Source organism: Phocoena phocoena, chromosome 3, assembly GCF_963924675.1.
Source record: "Phocoena phocoena chromosome 3, mPhoPho1.1, whole genome shotgun sequence".
In the NCBI taxonomy this organism is placed as follows: domain Eukaryota; kingdom Metazoa; phylum Chordata; class Mammalia; order Artiodactyla; family Phocoenidae; genus Phocoena; species Phocoena phocoena.
The window spans coordinates 171,963,015-171,985,206 of NC_089221.1; the positions used below are offsets into that span (position 1 = coordinate 171,963,015).

The 22,192-nt window shown below is 57.6% G+C and overlaps 1 protein-coding gene across 1 annotated transcript in view; it reads right to left on the minus strand.

The window, feature by feature from the left end:
• The window catches only part of DOT1L (DOT1 like histone lysine methyltransferase), a 53,161-nt gene that overhangs the window by 16,024 nt on the left and 14,945 nt on the right, over positions 1–22,192 (minus strand). Inside the window, exons 3-9 of the mRNA XM_065874543.1 lie at positions 15,792–15,866; positions 12,944–13,007; positions 12,132–12,360; positions 10,420–10,514; positions 9,959–10,021; positions 4,578–4,633; positions 2,523–2,602 (exon numbers count right to left, since the gene is read on the minus strand). Coding sequence (XP_065730615.1) covers positions 2,523–2,602; positions 4,578–4,633; positions 9,959–10,021; positions 10,420–10,514; positions 12,132–12,360; positions 12,944–13,007; positions 15,792–15,866 — 662 coding nt within the window. The remainder of the gene's footprint in view (positions 1–2,522; positions 2,603–4,577; positions 4,634–9,958; positions 10,022–10,419; positions 10,515–12,131; positions 12,361–12,943; positions 13,008–15,791; positions 15,867–22,192) is intronic.

Here is a 22,192-nt window from a genome sequence, read left to right on the forward strand (position 1 = left end):
GAAGAATGGGTGACATCCCACGAGACAATGAGGCCCGATGCCCAGCGGGCCGCGTCCACAAAGATGGAGGGGCCACGACCCGAGGCCCTAAGGCTAGAGAGTCGGGACTGCACAGCCCAAGAGGTGCCTGTGGCAGCTGGCAGAGCAGGAATCCACGCTCCTCTCCCGGGTGGGGCGCGGGGATGGGCGCCGAGCGCTCAGGAGAGGGGCCCGGGCAGGGCGCTCGTTCCCACAAAACCGTCAGGAGCGACCCTGCCGCACGCTCAGGCTCACGCTCACCTGCACACGCACACGCGCAAACGCACACGCAGCCGGCGGTGCTGAGGGCAGCTGGAAACTCTCTGCGTCCATGCTGGGTGATCCTTTCCCCTCTCCTGTTTGCTTGAAATGTTTCATAACAAAACTTCGGGGACACACCCTGTTTCTCTCTCCCGGCCACAGAGGAGATCAGGACGGCACGGGGGCCTCCCCGCAGCTGCGGGGACAGGGAGCAGTGGGGGTGGGGGCAGGACAGAGCGCAGCACGTCTGCCCTGCCGGGGCTCCTGCGGCACGTCAGGGAAGACCTGACGTGGGAATCGGGGCAGCAGCAGCGGCTGGAGAAGCCACCCTCATGAGCCCAAGGATGAAGATGCTTTCTGGAGACCTCCCTGCAGGACAGGTGGCTCCTGCCATCTCATGTCACGACTGGAGAAGCATGGGGACACACTGTCAGGGCTGCATCCCCGGCCAGGCCCCAGGAAGGGGAGCGGGCAGAGCCCAGCGGGGCCGTGGGCATGTGGGGCAGCATATCTGACCTCACACTGAGGTCATAGCCCACGGGGGGCCCGGGAGACTGGTCCCGTCCTGCCAGGAGGACTCCGAGAAAGATGGGCACCCGAGGCTAGAGTTCTCACACGGGTGGCGACAGCCCCCGGCTGAGGACCAGAGCCCGGCCGTGTGCGACTGGGCGTCCAGGGAAAGAAGCCCATGACTCCACCAGCAGTGGGATGACCCCCACGCTCCTGGAGCAGAGCGCGTCACAGGGCACAGACGGAGCTGCCATCGTCCTGAGTGTTCACCACACATGGGAAGCTCCCGGCCTCCCCACAGGGAAGAAACAAGGCAGCAGGTGAGAAGCAGGCGTGAGGGCACAGGACAAGGGGAAACGTAGGCCCTGCCTGGGTCCCCCAGCTGCTGCCCTGCTTGTCAGGACCATCGATGGTGCTGGGACAGAAAGCACCCAGCTTTCTGAGGGAGGCGGACTGGGGAGGACGGCCTGAAGCAGCCACCTCCATCCCCTCTTCCTGGAACACACCGGACCTGCTCTCCCACTCTGAGCCTAAGCGCAACTCACCACGGGACCCAGGGGCGGGCACAAGAACACAAACTAGGTTCAAAGAAACTGGTCAGCTCCCAGCTGTTTAGAAGGCTCCCACCCAGGCGTCTGCATCGGTCTGATGCTCCATGTGCACGAGGATGCCCCAGGCACAGCTAAGGGACACCTCGTGTGTGCTGCTGGGCCTGGGAAGGCGCGACCCACTCTGGCGGCTAAGCCGAGACCTCGACACAGCTCCCTCCCTGCGCCTTCAGTGGCCTGGAGGGATCTCACATGGGGACCACCCTGCTCAGGCTCACCACGCCAGACGGAGGAGCTCGGGACACAAGAAGACCTAACAACCCCTGCCCGCGCTCCTGAGGAGGGGAGAGTCTGCTCAGACACCAGGAGCTCCCATCGACCCAAGCGCTCGGCCTTGGCACTTCCCTCCCGGTCTCTTCCTGGCCTGTCCAGACCTCCCCCGCACCAGGTTCTGGCCAGATGCCAACAGCACTCACTCCACAAAAGCACCAAGGTAACCTGTGAGTCTAAACGCTTTCATAAGCACGGGAGAACACGCCCCTCCTACTTGGACACAAGAAGGGTGAGGTCCCCTCCGGTGTCCGGGTCTCGACTGGCCCGGGGACTGAGTGTGAGGGGGAAGGGGAAGCAGCGGGAGTGGCGCTAGCCAGGCAGCCCGGGTCCAAGTACAGGAAAGACCCGACCAGCAAAGGCCACAGGGGCTGGCCAGGGGAACCCCCATGCCCTCAGCGCCCCCAAGTTAGGGTTCCAGATCACGTGAGGACACCCAATCAAGTTTCAGTTTCCCATACACCGTGAAGAATCCTTTAGGAGAAGGCAGGATGTCCTTGAACTAAGAAGTCACTCCCTGTCTCCGCAACAGAACGAACCAGACAGCCTGCAGCTCCCCTGCTAATCTGGTCCCCGCCCCAGTCCTTCCAGTGGCTGCAAGCTGGGGCCTGAGCGGGGGAGGCGTTGGGTCTATTCCACCACACACGCTGAGCTGCGAGGCACCCTCCCACAACCTAGGTGACGGTAAGAACCACCATGGACGGGACACGCTGCCTGAGGCCTTCCCACCAGGGCTGATCCCAACACCAGCCCGGACCCCACCACCTGCGATCAGGGCCACAGCTGCAGAGCTCCGAGCAGGTGCAGACGCAGGATGCACGGGGTGGGGGTGGGGGGTGGGGGGGAGTCCGTTACCTTCCTTCATGTTTGCGAACCGCTCCTTCAGCTGGTGATCCACCTCAGGACCAAAGGCAAAGTTATTCACAAATATAACACTGCAAAATAATATTCCAGTTGAGTGAAAGGAGGTTCTACTTGCACACACACACAGAGCCGCCGCGCCTACGCCGCCTACCGCCTCCGCCCACACCACCTCCGCCCAGCCTGGGGACGGGTGCCAGGGCCCAGAGGCTGTGACTGCCACCCTGGGTGCCGTGAACACAGATGCCGTGACAAGCAGACCCCTGGCTTCCTTGGGAAGGCACGCACGGACACAGGCCCAGGGCAACGGGCTGCCCCACCTGCCCCTCTGGTGCCCCGGGGTTGGAAAGCGGGCAGCTCGAGCGCCACCTGGGCAGAGAGGTGCGAGAACACCCAGGCAGGAAAGCAGCACAGACCCATCAAGCTGCACCACCACCCAGGGGCCCAGCGCCAAGTTCTTCCGAGGCAGGGCCTGGCCCATCCTCTCCCGTTTCTCAAACGTTCTCTGGCACCCGACGGCCCGAGGAAGCGCTGCCTGAAGACGCCCGCCGGGTGGTGGGAGACTGCTGCCTGCACAGGCCCCCAACCTGTCCCCTCCTCTGCCCGCCGGCTCCTGCCCCCATGGAGGACCCCCACCAGGGATCCCTTCCCCATCTGAACGTGATGGACAGCAGCAAGCTGCCATTCCATGCCACCTGTCTGGAATCTCGGTACTACGACAGTAACGGGAGATCTGACCGGGGCGAGGATGGTCACGGGCAGTAGGAGAAGCACTGAAGGTGTAAGCCAAGCTCTCTCGCTGCCGACTGCTTGGAAAGAAACCCAGATGCGGTGCGGTTCAGGTTGGAGCCGACGGGCAGAGCCCTGATGAGAGCGGCGAGCTGGGGAGGCTCCGACAGGGAGTGGGGCTGGCCTGGAGGGGTCCCTGCTCTGGGACGGAGCCTGGGGAGGCTGCACACCAGGGCCTCAAGGTGGCCAAGGTGGGGAGAGGGGGTAAGCCAGGACAGACCCTGGACTGCCCGAACTAGAGTCACCCGAGAGGAAACAAGGAAGCTCCCCGAGGCCCGCAGAAGCCAGGATGAAGACCCCTGAGCGCAGAGGAGCTCGTCAGGGCGGGGACACCCCCAACAGGAAGCAGAGCGCCTAGGGCGCTCGCCGTCTGGGGGGCACCGTCTGGGGGGCCTGGCAGAGCCCGGCCTCGGGGCCTCGCGGTGCTCTGGGCGAGCTCTTCCTTGCCGGGCCACAGCTGCTGGATGCCCCCCATGGGAGTGGCCCCCACGGCAGCTACTCCAGAGCCCCCCGACCCCGTCTGATCTGATGGGGACACCCACGGGGTCAGCACGGTCCCCTCAAGAAAAGGGGGATGGCGTGCCCAAATCAGGTGAGACATTCTCACGGGAGAGAGCGAGACAAGGACAGGCCTTTGTGAACGAGGGACGCCTGCTCCCTACCTGCCCGCACGGAACCCAGTGGTGGGGCCTCGGGGCGCCATGCAGCGAGCACATGCAGAAAGAAGGCGGGGAGGCCAGACCACGAGGTCGAAGGGAAATGGTGTGACCCGCGCCCCCGCCAGAGAGCTGAGAGAGTGACAGGCCCGCCCCGCAGTCACCGAGGCCCAGCCATCCCCACTGAGCCACACGAGCGCCTTGCATTCCACAGGTGCTGCCACTGCTGCCGCCAGGTGCGCAAGCGCGGGGTCCAGCCCGCTCCCGGCCCCAGGCCTGGGCAGGACAAGGGAAGGAGCCACGGAGGCAGAGCTGCCGGCAAGCTCAGGACACACGGCGGTGTCGGCCTGGAGACTGCTTGCCACGGTGCTACCATCCATCCCGGGGAGGCCCGAGAGCAGGAACCTGCACTGAGCCCGGGCCCTCCCCGCACTCTCCAGGCCCTCCCCGCACTCTCCAGCCCCTGCCTGCTGGGATGACCCCCGTGGTGGGGGGGGAGCGACCCGGGGTGGGGGGGGGATGGGGAGCTGCGCCACCCCGTGCCATCCTGCCTTGCCCGGCAGGCCCCCGCGGCCCTCACAGCCTCACTCTAGCCCGGCCGTACCTCGTGTTGGCGATCCGCTCTCTCCACTCCTCTGAGAGGAAATCTCCTCTCTCCAGCTGAAAGGAGAAAAGAGGGATAGCCCATCACTCAGGGGTCTCGCTCGCCGCTGCACCCCACCCCTGCCTGCCCCCCAAAGAAGAGATGGAATGAGCAGAGGCCCTGAGTGGGGAGGCCGCCGCGGGGCGGTGGCATTGGGGCCAGGCTCCCACAAGGGGACGGCGGGGAGAGGCCGAGACCACGCCATGCCCATGCAGGGCCAGCAGGGGGCGCCCCGAGGCGGCCGTGCTGGACAGAGCACACGCGGCAAGGGCTCAGCTCTCCTGCACCACCTCGCCTGTCTCCTGGGCAGCAGGGCTGTCCTTACGCCCTCAGCACTGCTCTGACCACTATCTTTGTTAGCTGACTAATCTCATTGTGCCTCAAGGCCAAAGTCTGCCTGAGACAACTCAGACCTTATTAACCTAACTGCCCAGAACTGTACCATTTAACAAACCAAGAAATCTGGCTTTATAATTCTTCAAAAAAAGGCTATCATCCCACTCCTGGGTGTCCACCCCAGAGAAGTGAAAACAGACCTCCACAGGAAAACCTGCACACCCGTCCGCAGCAGCAAAGGTGGGAACCCACGTGTCCATCATGAATGTGAACAGATAAACACCCTGTGGTCCCTCCACACACGGGAGCATCACCCAGCTATAAAAAGGGGTGAAGCCCCGACACTCGCTGCAACGTGGACGGACCCTGAGAACACGATGCTCAGTGAGAGAAGCCAGACACAGAAGGACACACGGTGTGTGATTCCATTGATGGCAAACGTCCAGGACAGGCGGACCCACAGACAGAGCGTCTCTGGGGGAGGGTGGAGGTGGCTGCTGGCAGCCCCCATCTGCACCCCACAAGCCATCAGGTGACCGGAGGCCCTCCAGGCAGCGATGGGGCAGCGCCGCCCAGCAGGGCTGGCCCCTGAGCCTGTCTTGGGCAGGAGGGAAGACCCCAAGCGTAGAAGCCTGTGAATGCCACGGCGCCCAGGCAGAGCAGCTGCCAAGTCCGGCGCCCTCCAGCACACAGGAGTCACCCAGGGACACGAGGGGCCGAGCCCCGCAGGGCAGAAGGGAGATGGCCATCCTAAAACACCCAGGTGCTGTGGGAGGTCTACGTCCCAGACGTCCGCGTCTGCTCGCTGGGTCCTCTCCCCTCGTGAGGCTGCCACGGTTCCCTGCGCACAGCCCAGCAGGCTCGGGGGCACTGACCCAAGTCCAAAGTCCTTACGATGCCGCACAGGAAAACGCTCAAGCTGCAGGCCTGAGGCCGTGTCCTGAGAAGGGCGCTCGGTGTCTGGAACCCGACCTCGGGGGCTCCCTGTCCGCACACTCTCTGGGAAAACACAGGGTCCACACGGGCACCTGCTCTCCTCCCGGAGTCTGGGGTCTCAGCTGACCGGCCCCCAGTGAGAACCCTGGGCTGGGTCTCTGCGGCCAAGAGAGCAGACCACAGCCCCCGGGCACTGGGTCTTGTGAGCCTCCCTGGGGCACACACCTCGCTCGTGCTGTCACGTCTCGTTTGGGGGAGTGAAGCGCGTCCTATAGAGTCTGGAAGCTTGCGCCTGGTCCCCTGGACCCACCCTATGCCTCTTCCCTCTGCTGGTTTTGCTCCATCCTGTCTCTGAATAAACCACAATGCGAGGACGACGTCTGCTGCGTCCTGGGGTCCCGCAGGCTCGTCCTGATGTGGCTTCTCTCTCCATGGGGGCTCACCCATCCAAGCCACAGCGCCACTGCTCTGTTGTGGCCTCATGTTCAAGGCAAGAAAACAGCCACTGTCCCGGCCCCGCCGCCATTCGCCTCTTGACACAGACTGGCCGAGTCGGCTCTGTGTTGCTGGGGCCAGTGTGCCCGAGTTAACCGTGCCAGGAAGATGTCACCCCCACCAAGGACCCGTGACTGGCCCAAGATAACCAAGACCTCCAGTGTGGAGAAACGTACACGGGCATAAGAGAGAAGAACGGACCCCAGCCCGCAAAGGCACAGGGGCTGCCACCGCCTGCCCGGGGACCTGGCCAGAGGCACCTCCCCACACAGCACTTCTGTGAGGCTGCCACCGCCCCAGGCAAGGGAAACCTGTGTGCCAGGCCCACTGCCAGGGGCCGACAGCACGGGGTCACCCGGCTGTCGCCAGGCGGAGGGGGCGCCCTGAGGTGTGACAGACGCAGGCAGAAGCCGGGCGTAGGGAGGGCCCAGGGTCTCCGACGGGAGGAGAGCTGTGGGCTGCAGGGCCGGGCAGGGACTGAAGAGGCGGCTCAGACGCCAGGAAACACACTGGGCTCGGAGGCTCCTGCTGGCTTTGTTCCCCCCTCAGTTACTAAGTGACAGGGGCAGGACCCTGCCCGCCAACCAGGGCACCTGCTCCCAGCCACAGAGAGCCACAGTGGGGGCACCTTTCCAGACCCAACCGGCAAGCTCCTGCCAAATCCAGGCGTTGGGCAGGGGCTGTCGCCACACCCTCCTGGAGCAGGGCCACGTGGACGCCAGAGGCACAGCTGGCTGCCGCTCCGGACACGGCTGCCAAGGCCACGACCAAGAGTCCTCTGAGCCGAGTTCTGCTCACAGCCACCTCGCGAGGCCACAGAGCAAGGGCAACTGACAAGCGCCCTGGATCTCACGAGGCCAAAGAGCGAGAAGGTTTACACACAGGGAGCCCCGCCAATGAGCCAGCTGACGTGCCACTGACCCCCAAACACCCACCAGGCCAGGTGCTGCCGCCCAAAGGTGACGAGGGGAGGAAGGGAGGAGAGGTGACCCGCTGGGGCGGGCAGCCCACCAGCCTCACCCCCGCCTCTCCCTCCAGCCGCGGGGATTGTACCAACAGCTAGAACCACACTCCGAATAAAGCAGCGAAGGCTGCCCGCGGATCCATCGGGGCATCCCTGGGACCTGTGTCGATGCAGACTTCTACACTACGGGATTGAACAGCTTGGCCCTCTCACCAGAAGCAGGAGGCACTTCTTAAATTTAAAAACCTAAGTTTTAGGAGGTCATAAGGTCTTAGGAAAATGGTAAACCATCCAGGAACTCTTAGCAGCATGCCAGTGGATCTAGGGACTGGGCAGGAAGAAGTTTCCTGGAAACAGAAACCAACTGGACTGACTGCCCTCAGCCTGACAACGAACATCAGAGGACTTCAGATGCAGGAGGGACACAGGAGGCCAGAGGATACACCCCTCACTTTTCACTGAGGGGAGAGAATCGTGCAAGAAATCCCACCAGGAAAAAGGGGAGGGGAGCTGGGCCCAGCCTGTAGATGTGCAAGTCCTGGTCCAAGAACAGCAGAGCAGAAGCAGAGAGGGCACAGCCGAGCTCACACCACGAGGCCACACCACCCTGATACCAAAGCCAGGCATCACGAGAAAGGAAAACTACAGACCAGCATCCCTCTCGGCTGCAAATACCCTCAACGAAATAGGAGCTATACCCCAGGGCCAGGCGGGACTTACCCCGGGCATGGAAGTACACCAGCCTTTGTACTCTGTCCCCTCAACAGGCCAAAGAGGACAACCACACAACGCAAAAGCAGCTCTAACAAAACCCAGTACCCATTCACAATAAGGATTTCCGGAACAAAAATAAGAACAGAGGTGAACCGCGTCAACTTTAAAAAGAACGTCCACAGAAAAACCCCAAAGCTAACATCATACCCATGGTGAGAAGCTCGAGGCTTTCCTGCTGAGATCAGGGGCAAGAAAAGGATGTGCCCTCTCATCCCTGCTCCTCAACACCACACCAAAAGCCCCGGCTAATGCAATAAGACAAGAAAAGGAAAGGGTACCGACTGGGAAGGAAGACATAAAACTGCCTTTGTTCAAAGGTGATGTTATCGCCTATGTAGAGAATCCAAGAGAGTCAACGAAAACGACGACAACTCTGGAACTAACACAGTAACTACAGGAAGGTTGCAGGATGAGGGTATGGATGTACGTCAGCGCAGCGCAGACAGAAGTCAAGTCCAAACCCCCCAGAGCGGCCAGCACATCACTGAAGGAGGAGAACGAGGCTGGAGGCCCGATGCCACGCGGTTCAGGACTGAGTCTCACGAAGACGCAGCTGTCAAGACACTGTGGTGCCACTGAGAGAGCACACGGGGAGAGCGTGGGACGGAGCGCAGCGGCCGCTGGCCTTGGACGAATCAACAAAGACGGCTCAACAGAGAGAGGCAGCCCTGCAGCAGACAGGGCAGGGCAGCTGAATGTCTGCACACGGAGAAATGAATGTAGATGCAGACCTCACGCCCTCCACAAGAAGTAACCAGAAAGAAACCACGAACCTACAGGCAAAACGCACAGCCACAGAACTCCTATACGATACCATGAGGGTAAATCTAGGTAAGCTGAGGCTTGGCTTTTTTAAACACGACACCGAGGGCACGACCCATGAAAGGAGAAATGGCTAGGCTGTTCTAAGGGCCTGGAGCCCCCTCTCCTGCGCCCCCATCCGCCTCCCACCTACAATTACGTGACCCACTCTGGGTCCCTGAGGCGACGGGGACGCCGACTCTGGCCCCACAACCCTGCCCGCAGGACGGCGCAGGGAGAGCAGCGAGCACGGCAAGGAACTCTGGGAGGGGGCATCAGGACCACGTCGCAGCCAGCTGGGGTCTAAGTGACCTGGGGGGCGTGAGATGGGAAGTGGTGGGTGTGGTGAAGATCCGGTTGCGGACCCCGCCCCCTGCGATGCCCCAGCAGCGGCCCAGGGGATGGTGGCTGCATGGCGGCCGTGCGTCCACAGGCAACCGAAACCTGGCAGAAAGACTGATGGAGCCTTGAGCACAGAAACGCACTCGAGCCGAGGATGCGGATGCGGACACCCTGGGTAGGAGGAGCAGAGAGAGAGGCCAGAGCGTCCAGGATCCAGGAGCGAGACCCGAGGAACCTCGGCGTCGAAAGGCCGGGCTGAGCGATGCTGAGTGAGGGGCAGAGGGGCAGGCGGCACCGGGACAGCTGGGGGACTCATCCGCTGGGCCCCACGCTGCTGCGGGGGGCAAGCAGGAGAAAGATGCCCTCAGCCGGCCCGCGGACGGGGCAGAGGCCGCCTCGCCCGCACCCTGCCGCCCCCACGTGCCAACCCGGGAGGGGCGCTGCCTCTGAAAGAGCCGGTGCTCTGAGGCCTTGCCAGTGCCAGGGGGGCTGAGGAAGAGAAACGCCACGTAGGCCACCTCTGTTCTCTGAGCGCCCGCAAGGGCCCCCAGGAGGGAGGATGAGAGTGGCCGGCAGAGGGTGGAAAGCGGTGGGGAGGGGGCTCCGGGTGGGGGAGCTGCCCCCGTCCCCGGGGGCGGAGGCTCAGGGCAGGCACTGCACCAGCAGCCACGGGGCATGGAGCGGTGGCACTCACTGTGTATTCTGCATGCTTTTTTCCATACCATTTCATCCACTTCCTGAACTCTCGGTCCATGGTCTGCAAGGGAGCAGAACCAGACAGCCCATCAGGAACCAGGCAGCCGGAATGGCACCCACGGCTCCCGAGTCCCCCTTCCTCCCCTCGCCCGCCCGCTCCGGGGTTCCTGGCAAAGGCTCCCGACCACAGGGAACCCGAGTCAGCGGGCGTGCGAATCACAACTCTAAACACGTTCCTGTGGGGATGACGCCGCTCAGACGTGAGCTCTCCCCAGACTCTGCCGTCCCCCAGGCAGACGCCGGCACAAGGGTGATGCCAGCTGACCCCACGGTGCTGGGGGAACTCCCCTCCCCTTGACCCCCGGCACAGGCCACGCCCTTGACCCACAGGCCACCACAAACCAAGGTTAGAAAGAAAAGCAACAGATGCAACCACGCCCAGAGCCCAGAAGCGCTCACCTCCGCGTACTTGGCCGGGATGTCAGCTTTCTCGACACCATAGTGATGTTTGCAGTTGGTAGCCGCAGCGACCTGCAGCACAACCTGGCCCACTCCTTCAGAGAGAGAGAGAGACAGACAGACAGCAGCAGGTGTCAGGTGTGCACTGTGACAGAGGCCACACCCCAGCCACTGGGGCGATGGCCACAAGGTCACCAGGCAGAGGCCACAGGCTCTCAGCGAAGGTGCCCGAGCGCTCTCCGAGGTCACAGAATGTGTTCAAATGCCCCAGGCCGTGGGCTGAGCAGCCACCAGGGGACAGCCATCTGGGTTCCACTTCATCATCCAAGGACAACACTCCACAGTCCCCCAACCAGAATCCGTCCTTGGTCCACGGCCCCACGTGGCATTAATTGTCCAGACACAGACCCCGCTATGTGGGACCCAGGAACTCCTCGGGAAGGCTCCCGCCCGCCCCGGACACACCACTGTTCCACTACATGGCCAGCTCGCAGCTCGAGTCTGAAGCGGGCTCAGAGAGGGGGTGGGAGAGCCCCGCACCGCACGCACACACCAGTAGGACGCAGGCAGAGTCTGCGGGCATTTAGCCTTCACGACAAAAGGAAGCTTTTTAAATGGTCTCTCCTTGAACTTAGATCGGTTGCACTTTAAATAAAGTGTCAGGAGCCCCTTGACTTCCCATTTTGAATAGAATGTACTCCAATGATGAAAACAAATCTCTATTCAGAAACACGGGGTAAACAGGGGAGAGGACGAGCGGTCTCTCCCAGGGGACAGGGGGAAGGCGTGGAGAGCTCGGCCTGAGGAGGCTGGCGCTTCTGAGAAATCATGAGCCTTTTGACACTAGGGGAGTTTTACAGGCTTTTAGAGAAATGACCTTTGAAGTACGTGCATTCTTATCAAAATATGAATCATACACTTAAAAAGGACTTAAACCGATGATGTCACCATGAAAGAAGCCGTCTTCGTCCCCATCTGCAGGGCCCCTGCCCGGCTGAGATGGGACTTTCGGGTCTGTGAGCAGGTCACATGGGATGGCAGAGATGCCCCAGCGGGCTGTGCTGGGGGTTCCTGATGGAGCTGCCCAACAACATGCCGGACAGCCCCCCCCCATCAGCCCGTGACCTCACGGGTCCCACCAGGAACCAGTCAGCCCAATGCCTACTCAGGCAGCACGGTGTGCCACGTGTGTGCCTGCCAGGCCCTACCCCCAGGAGTCTCGACTCTGTGCAGAAGGACACCCCGTGAGCAAGCAGGGGGGCCGCTTGGGCTGGTGAGTGTGGGAAGAGGGGAGGGACCGCCAGCAAGGTGGGGGCTGGTCTGCCTCGGTGGTCCCTGGGGCCACCTGTGGGCCAAGAGCCAGGAGCAGCCCCAGGCCCGGGAGGGAGCAGGAGGGAGTGCGGCCAAGAGGCCTGAGGGCACAGGGAGCAGGGCTCTCCTCTCAGCAGGAGCAGGCCAGGGGTGGGGGGGGGTGAGAAGCAGAGCTGCAGCTCAGCGCTGGCGGCTGGGCGGAGCCCACGGACCTTCTCAGGCTGGCTTAGCAGGAGTGAAGGGGCAGCTTTCTGGGCACCAGAAAGGCGGGCTTGGTTTGCGGCCTGCCGGGTGGGGAGAGGGGTGTACTGACTCAGGACTGCAGGGTCAGGGCCCCCCCCACTGCCTAGCACTTGCCCCGGATCCCTCCCGGCGGGCACATGGGCGTGGCCCACACTCACCGCTACCCAGGTCCACAAACAGGTCGTCTTCGGTCATCTTGATCTCGTCGATCATCTGGGCGACCAGGTCGAAGGAAGTCTCCCCGTACACCTCCGGGGAGAAGGGCTCATAGTTGTTGAGTTTCTCGGGGTCGGTCACCGAGTGGTTGTAGACCTGCTGCAGGATGTGGCGCAGGAGCCCCGTGGACGGCCGTGTGTTCAGCTTCATGGGCTGCGTGGTACCCTTCCACTGCGGCACAGGGGGCGCCAGTCGGTCCACCTGGGCCCCGCCCCGCCGGCCATGCCGCTGCCCCCAATGGTGACGCATGTGTGCGGGAGCGTGTGTGTGAGCCTGTGTGTGGATGTGTGTAGTATGAACCTGCATGCATGCATGTACCCGTGCGGGGGTACGTGTGCACACGTGTGCACCCCTGGACCCAAGCAGTGTGAGCTCCCCAGCACAGCTCCCCTCTCCTAGCTGGTCTGTCCCAGCGCCCAGAGTGCCCGAGGGGTGGGTGAAGGACGGAGAAGCCCCAGGAAGGCTCCCTGTCACCCGCCCGCCTGCCGTGGCCCCCGGGGGCGCACCAGGGCCCGGGACCCCTTTGGAAGTAATGAGGCCGCTCAGTCCCGACCGTCTGCGTCACAGCGGCTGCGGTTCCCCACCTCCTACCCACTACAGGGTCCAACGCCCTGGGGTGCTGCAGGCTCTGCACTCCCAGGGCCTCAGGGGCCGGGCTGAAGCACCCAGGAGACTCGACAGGCAACGGGGTCCTGAAGCACAGCGTGGACCTGGAGGAGGAGGCGGGCCCGAGGGGCGGGTAAAGGCCACATACCAGCTGGTGGATGCTGTCGATGGCCCGGTTGTACTTGTCACAGAGCCTCTGCATGCTTTCGAAGCTGAAAGAGGCAGGTGATAGCCGCTGGCCACTGCCGAGCTCGGAACAAGCCACTGGGCCTCGTGGGAGGGGGCAGAGGTCCCAGGGGCATCATGGGGCCTCGAGACCAGGGCGGAGGGGTCGGTTCACGGGTCAAAGCCTCGGGCAGCGGTGCCCTGCAGGCCTTGGGTGGGGAAACGGCTACCACAGCAGAGAGAGGCGGGCGGGACCAAGGCCGCCTCACCCCCAACCCATGGATGCAATGAAGTCCCACCGCCCCAGGGCTGGGCCGCCCTTTCCCTGTCCTAGCCGGGGGTGGGGGGGCCTCCATGTTTACCCCTTGGCCTAACTTGAGTGGGTGGGGGGACAGCCGGGGCGCTGAGGGCCAGGCTCAGGCAGAAAGGGCTCCCACTCTGCTGGTCGGGTGGAAGGAGACGACGGCCGACACCCCGGCTCTGCAGAGAGTAGGGTCAGCACCTCCCCCCTCACGCCGACAGCACTTCTGTTTACTATACCTGTTTAAGTTTCTGACACTTTCACAGATTTAAGCAGCCTGTGTTAGACACTTAATGAGGGAGCTGTCGGGAGTTTTTAACAAGACTAGGTTCTCCCAAACACCAAGGGAATGAGTTTTCAATGGAACCCCCTAACCCAGGGGTACCCCGGAGCGGTATGTGGGGCCATTTGTGGTTGTCACCACTGGCACTGAGAGATGGGGCGGGGGCTGCCTGGGATGGCCCCGCGGAGGATGACCTGCCCGACGCCTGCAGTGCGGGGCTGTGCCTGGTGCCTGCACTGCACAGGGGAGGGGCTGTCACTCGGGGGCCCGTCCAACGCCCCCTACAGGCAGGGCAGCAAGACGGCTGCTCCCCAGTGAGACGCCAGGACCCCGGGGAACCCAAGGACGCATACGGGGGTGCAGGAAGCACCCCCTGCAGCCCCTCCCCCCCTGCATCTTCAAGACCCCCCGGCCCACGACCCTGGCCCTGGAAGGGCTCTGGGAATTTAAGTGCGCCTTCCTTCCTTCCTAACAGAAGTAAAAGAATTCAACTGGGACCTGTAACCATATGGCAAGTTCAGTTTCCTAGAATGGCAGCTGCAGCTGAAAAGCCAGAGATCTCGAGCAGGAAAGAGCAGGCGCGGCTGAAGCCTGTGAAACTCACACACAGACACACAGCGAGGGATACGCGGCTCCAACACGCTGGGAGCAGGCTGACACGCCGTAACAAGGCAGGAAACCCACATTCCAGGGGAGCTAACCACGTGCACAGGCGAGAGGGGTCCAGCCCAGCACTGGGCCGCGGGGTCCCAGGGAGCATGGCCCAGCAGCCACCCGAGTGCAGTGTCTGTGAGTGACACGCCTGTCCCTGGCCCCAGGCACCCACTCTTCGAAATGGAAGGGTGGACGCGATGGCCAGTCCATCTCCAGCTCCTGTCTTCCTACGCGGGCCTCAGGGAGAAAACAACGCACTAGTTCACAACCTCACTTCCTTGTGTTCTGACTTCTACACCTCCTTCAAAGCCTCTGGCTACACCCTGGAAGAGACCTTTTCCTGGGAGGATGAGCAACACGGAAGCTCAGGGGAACCTGGGCACCCTGATCCCTGCCGGGATCCACCAGACAGAGGAGCTCGGCTCTCTGCGCCGGCCCTGCTGTCACAGACCCTGAGGTCACACGGGTCCCTGGGGTGGGCACCGTCAGACGGCCCCCTGCCCTCTCCCAGCCCCACGTCCTTCCAGTCTTTCCTCAACTGGCTGAACACGGAGGGAAGAACACCAAACTCCCACCTGCAAGCACCTTGCACCAAAAGTGACTTTAAGCACCCCAGCTGCTCTAGGCCAGGCCCACGGCACTCAACCATCAAGAGACGTGAGCTGCACGGACCTCGAGACCATCATTCAAGGTCAGCGGCCACAGGCGCCCTCGCCCCAGGGGCAGGAGGTGTCCTTATCAGGGGTCAGGACCCATGGATGCGCTGCCCGCCCAAGGCCGTGCGGCCACCTGTGCCGACGCTGCGGGGCTCTGGCTGCTCTGGACCAGGGGCCAGCACGGGTGGCCTCTTGTCACAACAGCAAGTGCTGATGACTGAACGGGGAGGAGGAGGAGGCAAGGGGCTGGGACCAGGGGCTGACTGAGGCTCGGAAGGCCGGCCAGGACCACAAGTCCTCCAAACACGGAAGTGAGCCCACGTGAGCAGGCCTGGCAGCAGGGCCTGTGCGGGGCTCGAGGGCGCCTCGGGGCCGCGTTCTCTGCCATAAGCAGCTACTTAAGCCCGAGCCTGCGTGCCACCTCGAGCCTGCCAAGGACAGAGACAGGCAGGAGCGTTTCTCAAAGAAAAACAAAAAAAAATTCCAGGCAGGCATTCCAGACACGGCCTCGCCCTTCCCCACCCAGAGGACTCTCCTTGGAGACCCAGGATGTGGCTGTAGGAAACTGCTAGACGTGGCCAAAGCCAAGTGAGACCTTGACCAGAGCTGGGCAGGGACCAAAGCTCCCCAGGCCAGGCCGCCGGCGCTGGCAGCTGCCTGCCGTGAAGAGTGACTCCTAACTTGGGGTAGTTTCACACACACACCAATCCCAGTTGCTGCAACGTGCAGTGTCCAATTATGTCCTCACTCTGACAGCCTCTGCCAATATTGGATAAACATTTCCTACCAAAATAACTCAATGCTGGCTCTGAAAGGAAACTCTAAAAGGAACTTTCCCATCAGCCTGCAGCATCGAGGAAGATCTAATTATAGGCTGTGTCCACACACGCTGAGCCCGTCCCAAGTGGAGACGCAGCCCAGGCAGAACCCGGCTTACCTTTTGGTGTCGTAGTCGATTAAAACATAATTCTCCATAGCGAGCTTGAGATCTGGGATTTCTTCACAGACCCACCTGAAACACGAAGAAAACTAGTATTAGTGCTCTAGTTTTTACTCTCGACACTGTTCCTAAACACTCTTTACTCTACAAATACGAAAACAAAACATCCTCGTTACCCAACTCAAAATGTGAAAGAGTGAAGGGAGGTGTTACTTCAAAACAAAGGCTGTGGGGCTTCCCTGGTGGCGCAGTGGTTGAGAGTCCGCCTGCCAATGCAGGGGACACGGGTTCGTGACCCGCTCCGGGAAGATCCCACATGCCGCGGAGCGGCTGGGCCCCGTGAGCCATGGTCGCTGGGCCTGCCCGTCCGGAGCCTGTGCTCTGCAACGGAAGAGGCCACAGCAGTGAGAGGCCCGCATACCGCAAAAAAAAAAAAAAAAAAAAAGGCTGTGAAGTTTACAATGCCATCATTACAATGATGCTGTCCTTATGAATTACACAAGTATTACGTTGCTTCAAGTTCCAACAATGTTGTCCATTGGGAGCTAAATGGACTTAATGTGTTACAGGGTCTAGGAAATCAAATCAGCTCAAATCAGGGAGTCTGAAAAGCAACGTATCGACCAGAAATGAAAGGGAACTATTATTTGAAGAATTAACTAATTCCAAGACAAACAACGGGGCTTCTTCAACAAACACACTGAAGGAATTCCCTGGTGGGCCAGGCCAGTGGTTAGCACTCAGAGCTTTCACTTCCAAGAGCCTGGGTTCAATGCCTGGTTGGGGAACTAAGATCCCAAGAAACAAAAAAACACTGCAAGGGAAAAAAAGAGATGGAGAGGGAACCTGCGGACCGAAAGACAAAAATATATCCACCAATCCCAAGGTGTAACCCTGATTGGATCCTGATACAATCTTGAGAAAAGTTGTGAAAGAAGAGTCATCACTACAGAACTTACAGAGAATAAAAGGAAATTAAGGGATATTATGAAAAATGGCATGTCAATAAACTCAACAACTTGGGAGAAATGAACAAATTCCCTGAAAGACACAAATTACCAAAACTGACAGAAGAAGAAACATCTGAATAGCCCTATAGGTATTACAGAACGTGACTTCCTAATCAAATACCTCCCACAAAGAAACTCCAAGCCCAGGTAGCTTCGCTGGTGAATTCTATGAATCACTGGAGAAGTAACACTAATCCTTTTCAGGTTTATGAGGCCAACGTTACCCTGACAGCAAAACCAGAGAAAGACAAAGCCTTGTAAAGATAAAGTCATCATGAGGAAGGAAATCTACAGACCAGTGTCCCTCACAAACACAGACACAAAAATCCTTTAGAAATATTAGTAAACCGAAGTCAGTAATACATCTTATTCAAGTAGAGTTTCTCCCAGGAATGAAAAGTTGTTTAACATTCTAAAACTAGTCACTGTAGGGACTTCCCGGGCGGTCCAGTGGTTAAGACTCTGCCCTTACACTGCAGGGGGCACGGCTTCGATCCCGGGTTGAGAAATTAAGATCCCACGTGTCATGTGGCACGGCCAAAACAAAAACAAAAACAAAGACAAAAACAAACTAGTCACTGTAATTTACCTCATTAAGAGAATAAAAGAGAAAAAAAGTCATACGATCGCCTCAACAGATGCAGAAAACGCACACGACGAAATTCAATTCCTATTCACATAAAAACTTACAGGAAAACAGAAATGGAAAGAGCCACCCTCCCGCCTGATGAAGGGCATGGGGTCGTGGTGGAGCTACTGTCTCTCAGCAACAAGCCTGCTGCTGCCTGGGGCTCTGCCAGGAGGGGCACAAGGAGACCACAGGCCTGGAGAGGAAGAAGAGCTGGCTCTCTTGTGCCCGCCCGGGTCCCTGTGTCATCCAGCGAGACTGCCTCACCCAGCAGCAGGTAGTTTTCTCCATTGTACAGACCCCAGGCCCCTCCAAACACACGTACCGGCCCTAGCCACTGGTGGCCGGTGCTCCCACGTCAGGGGTCTGGCTCCCCTCCCTGCGAGACCCGCCCAAGCTCACAGTCACCACAGCAGCTGAGCAGTGCTGGCTTCCATGTGTCATCCCCCCCAGCCCCCGGCTCCCTCAGACCCAAGGGCCCCTGGAGTCACTGCCCCCATGGTCATCAGAGCCTCTCCCCCTGGGCCTTCAGGGTGAGCGCCTTCACCGCTGGGGAGCTCTTGTCCAGCACACCTGCTTTCCCTTGGGAGGCCCCTAGCACAGAAGGCAAGGGCCCCCGCAGCCAAGCACCAAGCTGGTGGTGCGATCCTGCGCTCCCCAAGGATGGCATGGGCAGGGACCTTCAGCCTTCTACCACAGGTCCTGGACAGCACCACAGGCAGGAAAAAGGAATGCACAGAATAAAGGCCGGGAAGGAAGACGCAAAACTGTCCCTACTCACATACACATGACTCAATACACAGACCATCCTAAGGAATTTACAGAGGACCTACCAGAACTCATGTGAATTCAGCAAGGTCACAGGACAAAGGTCAACTATATTTATAAATGCCAGCAAGAAAGAATTTTAAAAAGGAACAATTTTTCTTTTTTTTAAATAAATTTATTTATTTATTTTTGGCTGTGTTGGGTCTTCGTTGCTGCACGCAGGCTTTCTCCTAGTTGCAGCGAGCGGGGGCTACTCTTTGTTGCGGTGCACGGGCTTCTCACTGCGGTGGCTTCTCTTGTTGTGGAGCATGGGCTCTAGGCGCATGGGCTTCAGTAGTTGTGGCAGGCAGGCTCCGCAGTTGTGGCTCGCGGGCTCTAGAGCGCCGCAACTACTGAAGATCCCACATACTACGGAGCAACTAAGCCTGTGCACCACAACTACTGAAGCTCACGCACCCTACAGCCTGCATTCTGCAACTACTGAGCCTGCGAGCCACAACTACTGAAGCCCGTGCACCTAGAGCCCGTGCTCCGCAACAAGAGAAGCCACTGCAAATGAGAAGCCCCCGTGCCGCAGTGAAGAGTAGCCCCTGGTTGCCACAACTAGCGATAGCCTGCGTGCAGCAACGTAGACCCAACGAAGCCAAAAATAAATAAATAAATGTAAAAAAAACCAACATTGAAATGTAAATACTTCGGGATTATCTTAATGAAAAATTTGCAAGACCTCTACATTGAAAACAACAAAACATCACTGAGAAAAATTAAAGACAACATAATAGTAAATATAGAAACAAACAAACAATGCTCATGGAATACAAGACTAAATATTGTTAAATCTCCTCCTCAAACTGAACTGCAAAATAATTCCTATAAAAAAGTCCAGTAGGCTTTTTTCTGAGTAACAGACAAGGTGATTCTCAAATTGACATAAAAAAGGCAGAGAATCCCGAACAGCCAAAATAGTCTTCAAAACTAACAGCACTGTTGCAAGATTCACACTGCCTTAATTTAAGACTTAATGTAAAGCTACAGTAACCAAGAGTGTGGTATTGGCAGAGAGGTGAACAAACAGATCAATGGTACAGGACATGGAATCCACAGATAGACTACATTTTAACAGCTGACTTTTGACAAAAGCACCAAGGCAATTTGATGGGGAAAGGAACATCTTTTCAACAAATGAGACTAGAAGGATCAAATACTGAATGGAAAAAAAAAATCTTGACCCCCATAAACACAAACCCTCATCAGACATAAACAAAGATTAATTCACAATCGATCTTAAACCTGGATGTAAAAGCTAAAACCACAAAGCTTCCTGAAGAAAACAGGAGAATAACTGCATGACTCTGCAGGCAAAGATTTCCTGGATATGACCCAGACGACCCACCATCAAAGAATAAATTGGTAAGTTAAAAACTTCCACTCATCAAGATGCCATTCAAGCTGCAATCAGCCACACTATGCACATACACTATCTCACTAGGCGCTCAGTGAGAATATGTTAAGAACTTCTATAGCTCAGTAAGAGGACAAACAACCCATTCTCAAAAACCAGCACAGCGCTTCCCTGGTGGCGCAGCAGTTAAGAATCCGCCTGCCAATGTAGGGGACACAGGTTTGAGCCCTGGTCTGGGAAGATCCCACATGCCGCAGAGCAACTAAGCCCGTGAGCCACAGCTACTGAAGCTCACACACCTAGAGCCCGTGCTCCACAACAAGAGAAGCCACTGCAACGAGAAGTCTGCGCACCGCAACGAAGAGTAGCCCCCACTCGCCGCAACTAGAGAAAGCCTGCGCGCAGCAACGAAGACCTAACACTGCCAAAAATAAAAATTAACTAATTAATTAATTAAAAACAAAAAACAGCACAAACTCTTCTCCAGGGGAAAAACCAGAGCTCTCTGGAGCAGTGGCCGACTCTTGGGCTGGGACACAGCAAATTCAAGATGACTCTGGAGCATCTGGCGGCTCCAGAAAGTGAGGATGTGCTCCGAGTGGGCAGGGCCAAGTCAAAGGGACTGGGCACAAACCCAAAGAGCCCCCCAGGCCAGCACAGGAACAGTCTGAGGAGCAAAACAAGTAATGCAGCAGCGGGGTATGACCCACAGAATGAAGTCAATGCCTGTGGAGGAACAACCCTTCCTCACAGAAGAGTTCCAATTAATAAATGGAGGGAGAATGACGGAAACAGAAAAGCACCTTTTGGGACTTCCCTGGCGGTCCTGTGGTTAAGACTCTGCGCTTCCCCTGCAGTGGGCACGGGTTCAGACTACGATCCCGCATGCCGCGCAGCACGGCCAAAAAAGAAAAAAAAGTATCTTTCAAATGCCCCAGTAACTAGTCCTTGCAGGTGAGACCCACATCTGGATGCTAAAATCAGAAGCAAAAGTCCAAGGAGAAACAGGATATCTGCACAGCCTCCAAGTATTGGGCTGGCCAAAAGGTTTGTTCAGAAACCCGAATGAACCTTTTGGCCAACCCAATATTTCCCCCACGATTTTTATTAATTAAAAAGGGGAAAACAGTAACTTTACACTGGAGAAATCTGGAAGATACCACCTCAACCACATGATCCAAGTTAATGTCATCATGGCAAGACATGTAGATGCCACGTGCCTCTTGCTGTACTCAGAGCTCTTATCAGGAACACTTTTTTGTCAAATACTTTTTCTGCACCCATTCCATACTATTTGGAAGCAGACCACATGTGACGTTTTCATCCATAAATATTTCAGTATTTAACTGTAAAAGTTATGGCTTCTTTTTTTTTTAAACATAAGTGGATACCACTGTCACACCTAGGGAAAACAACACCAGGAATAGTAGAGAATTCCTCAAACTCATAGTGGGCATCTGTGAAGAACCTACAGCTAACATCACCTCAGTGGTGGAAGACTAAATCTTTCCCACCAGGATCAGGGAAAAGGCAAGAATACCAGATTTCACCACTTCATTGCAAAACAGTCTTGAAGGTCCCAGGCAATTCAATAAGGTCCAGAAAAAGAAATGAAATCATGAAGCCTGTAAAGGAAGAAGTAACGCTGTCCCCACTTACAGGTGATACAATTATTTCCACAGCAAACCCCAGGAAATCTATAAAACTACCACTAGGATTGATGAATTAAGCACAAGGTCATGGTTAGTACACAAAAATCAACAGTATTTTTACCCACTACCAGAAGGCAAATAGAACATAAAATTTAACACACAATCCCACTTATGGTAGTGCCAAAAGCATGAATGAGCTAGGAATAAACCTAACAAAAGGTTATCCAAGACCTCCACACTGCAATGCCAGAGTTGCCAAGAGAAGTGTTGAAAGGCTTAAGTAAGTGCAAAGGTATACCATGTTCATGGATTGGAAGACTCAACAGTGATGGTAAATCTCTCCAAGATGACCTACAGATTCAATTCCTAACTAAACTGTGCAAAAATCAACAAGCTGATTCTAATATTTACATGGAAATGCAAAGGAGATGGAATAAACAAAGCAACATTTCAAAAGAAGAACAAAGATGGAGGACTGACTCTGTCTGATTCCAAAGCTTACCATAAAGCTGTGGTAACCAAGGCTTTGTACTGCCCAAAGGAGAGAGCCATGAATCAGCAGCACAGAACAGAGTCTAGAAATAAACCACCTGGTACACTGTCAACTGATCTTTCACAAGGGTGACAAGGAGATTCCACAGAGAAAGGACAGTTTCATCAACAAATGCTGCTGGAACTACTGGACGTCTGGCATGCAAAACAATAAACTTGAGCCCATACTTTGCACCACATGTAAAAATTTATTCAAAATGGATGAAAAGATGTAAATGTAAAACCCAAACTATAAAACTTCCAGAAAACATAGGAGAAAATCTTTGTGACCTTGAGTTAGGCAAACACGTCTTAGCATGCAAAAAACCCACAAACTATAAAAAAAAAAAAGGTGATAAACTGGACTTCTATCAAAATTTAAGATATCAGATCTTTAAAAGACAATG